Source organism: Mastomys coucha, unplaced genomic scaffold (assembly GCF_008632895.1).
Source record: "Mastomys coucha isolate ucsf_1 unplaced genomic scaffold, UCSF_Mcou_1 pScaffold21, whole genome shotgun sequence".
NCBI classification, from domain to species: domain Eukaryota; kingdom Metazoa; phylum Chordata; class Mammalia; order Rodentia; family Muridae; genus Mastomys; species Mastomys coucha.
The window spans coordinates 25,269,426-25,270,582 of record NW_022196904.1 but is presented as its reverse complement, the minus strand read 5'-3'; the positions used below and the strand labels follow the sequence as shown (position 1 = coordinate 25,270,582).

At 44.9% G+C, this 1,157-nt stretch overlaps 1 protein-coding gene across 1 annotated transcript in view; it reads left to right on the top strand.

The window, feature by feature from the left end:
• Uba2 (ubiquitin like modifier activating enzyme 2) overlaps positions 1-1,157 on the top strand; it is a 28,259-nt gene that overhangs the window by 21,888 nt on the left and 5,214 nt on the right. The window contains exon 14 of the mRNA XM_031386165.1: positions 319-415. Within this exon, the coding sequence (XP_031242025.1) occupies positions 319-415 (97 nt within the window). The remainder of the gene's footprint in view (positions 1-318; positions 416-1,157) is intronic.

Sequence of the window (1,157 nt, the reverse complement as noted above, 5' to 3'; positions counted from 1 at the left end):
AGAGAGAGCGCCTGTTATCAGAAGTGGACAGGATATTAAAGGACAACTGAGGCCAGAGAAACACTGGGTGGGTCAGATAAACCTGAAGACACAGCCCCTCCATGGAAGGAGTGACCCAGTTCCAAAAGCTTTTGTCTGGTCTATGCATGTGTAGTACTTGGCACTTGTACATATGCATTCACATGCATATAACAACACTTAGAGTATGTAATAAGTAACTCTCCCCAGTGGAAGAGTAAACTTGTATACAAAAGCAGTATAGGTTTTTTATGGTCTTTAATTACCTGCATTAATTAATATCTAATTTTTCACTTTTAGATAGTGAAAGAAAAGTTTGCTATGGTGGCACCAGATGTCCAAATTGAAGATGGGAAAGGCACAATCCTGATATCTTCCGAAGAGGGAGAGACAGAAGGTATCCTTATCATTCTTGTGACTCCTGGGGCAGGGGGAGCTAGGCTCTGCTCATTGCATGTGTTAGCGTGGTGTTTGCTATCACAGTCATGGCAGTGGCTGCTGTGGGAGGCCTTCAGATTCAGAAGTTTTCTGGTATTGGGCTTGTCAGTGACTTGTCAGTCACTGAGGGACTTGTCAGTGACTTGATGCACAGATTCTGGCAGTTTACACATTGAAATACTTTTTGTTCATTTCCAAGGACCCTTTGCTTATGTCTTGGGCCCTAGGGCTAGCTTGATGGTGAGCATGCTCTTCAGGCTGTTAGCCACACTGGGAAGTGTAAATCTTAGGATTCTTTTTAAGAGTGGCAAGGTCAGATCACACACAGAGACTGGCATCTGCTAGGTCAGTTGCTCTCCAGCTGAGCTGAGCTTGCCTGTAAGCTTTCTTCAGCTTTCACTAAGGGTAGGAATATAGTCGGTGGGTAGAGTGCTAGCTTGGCATGCATAAACACCTCGGTTTCGTCCCAACAGTGCATAAGCCAGGTGTGCTGGCACGCACCTGTCCCAGTCGTCAGTGGGAGAAGGAAGCAGGAAGGTCAAGGCCAGTTTACCTGTATGGTAAATCTGAAGCTGGTCAGGCATAGGAGTGCGTGCCCATGATCATGGTGCTTAGGACAAAGGCAGAAAGATCTGTGAGCTTGAGACCAGGCTGCTCTATAAAGTTAGATTTTTTTTGGTTTTGTTTTTTTTTTTTGTTTT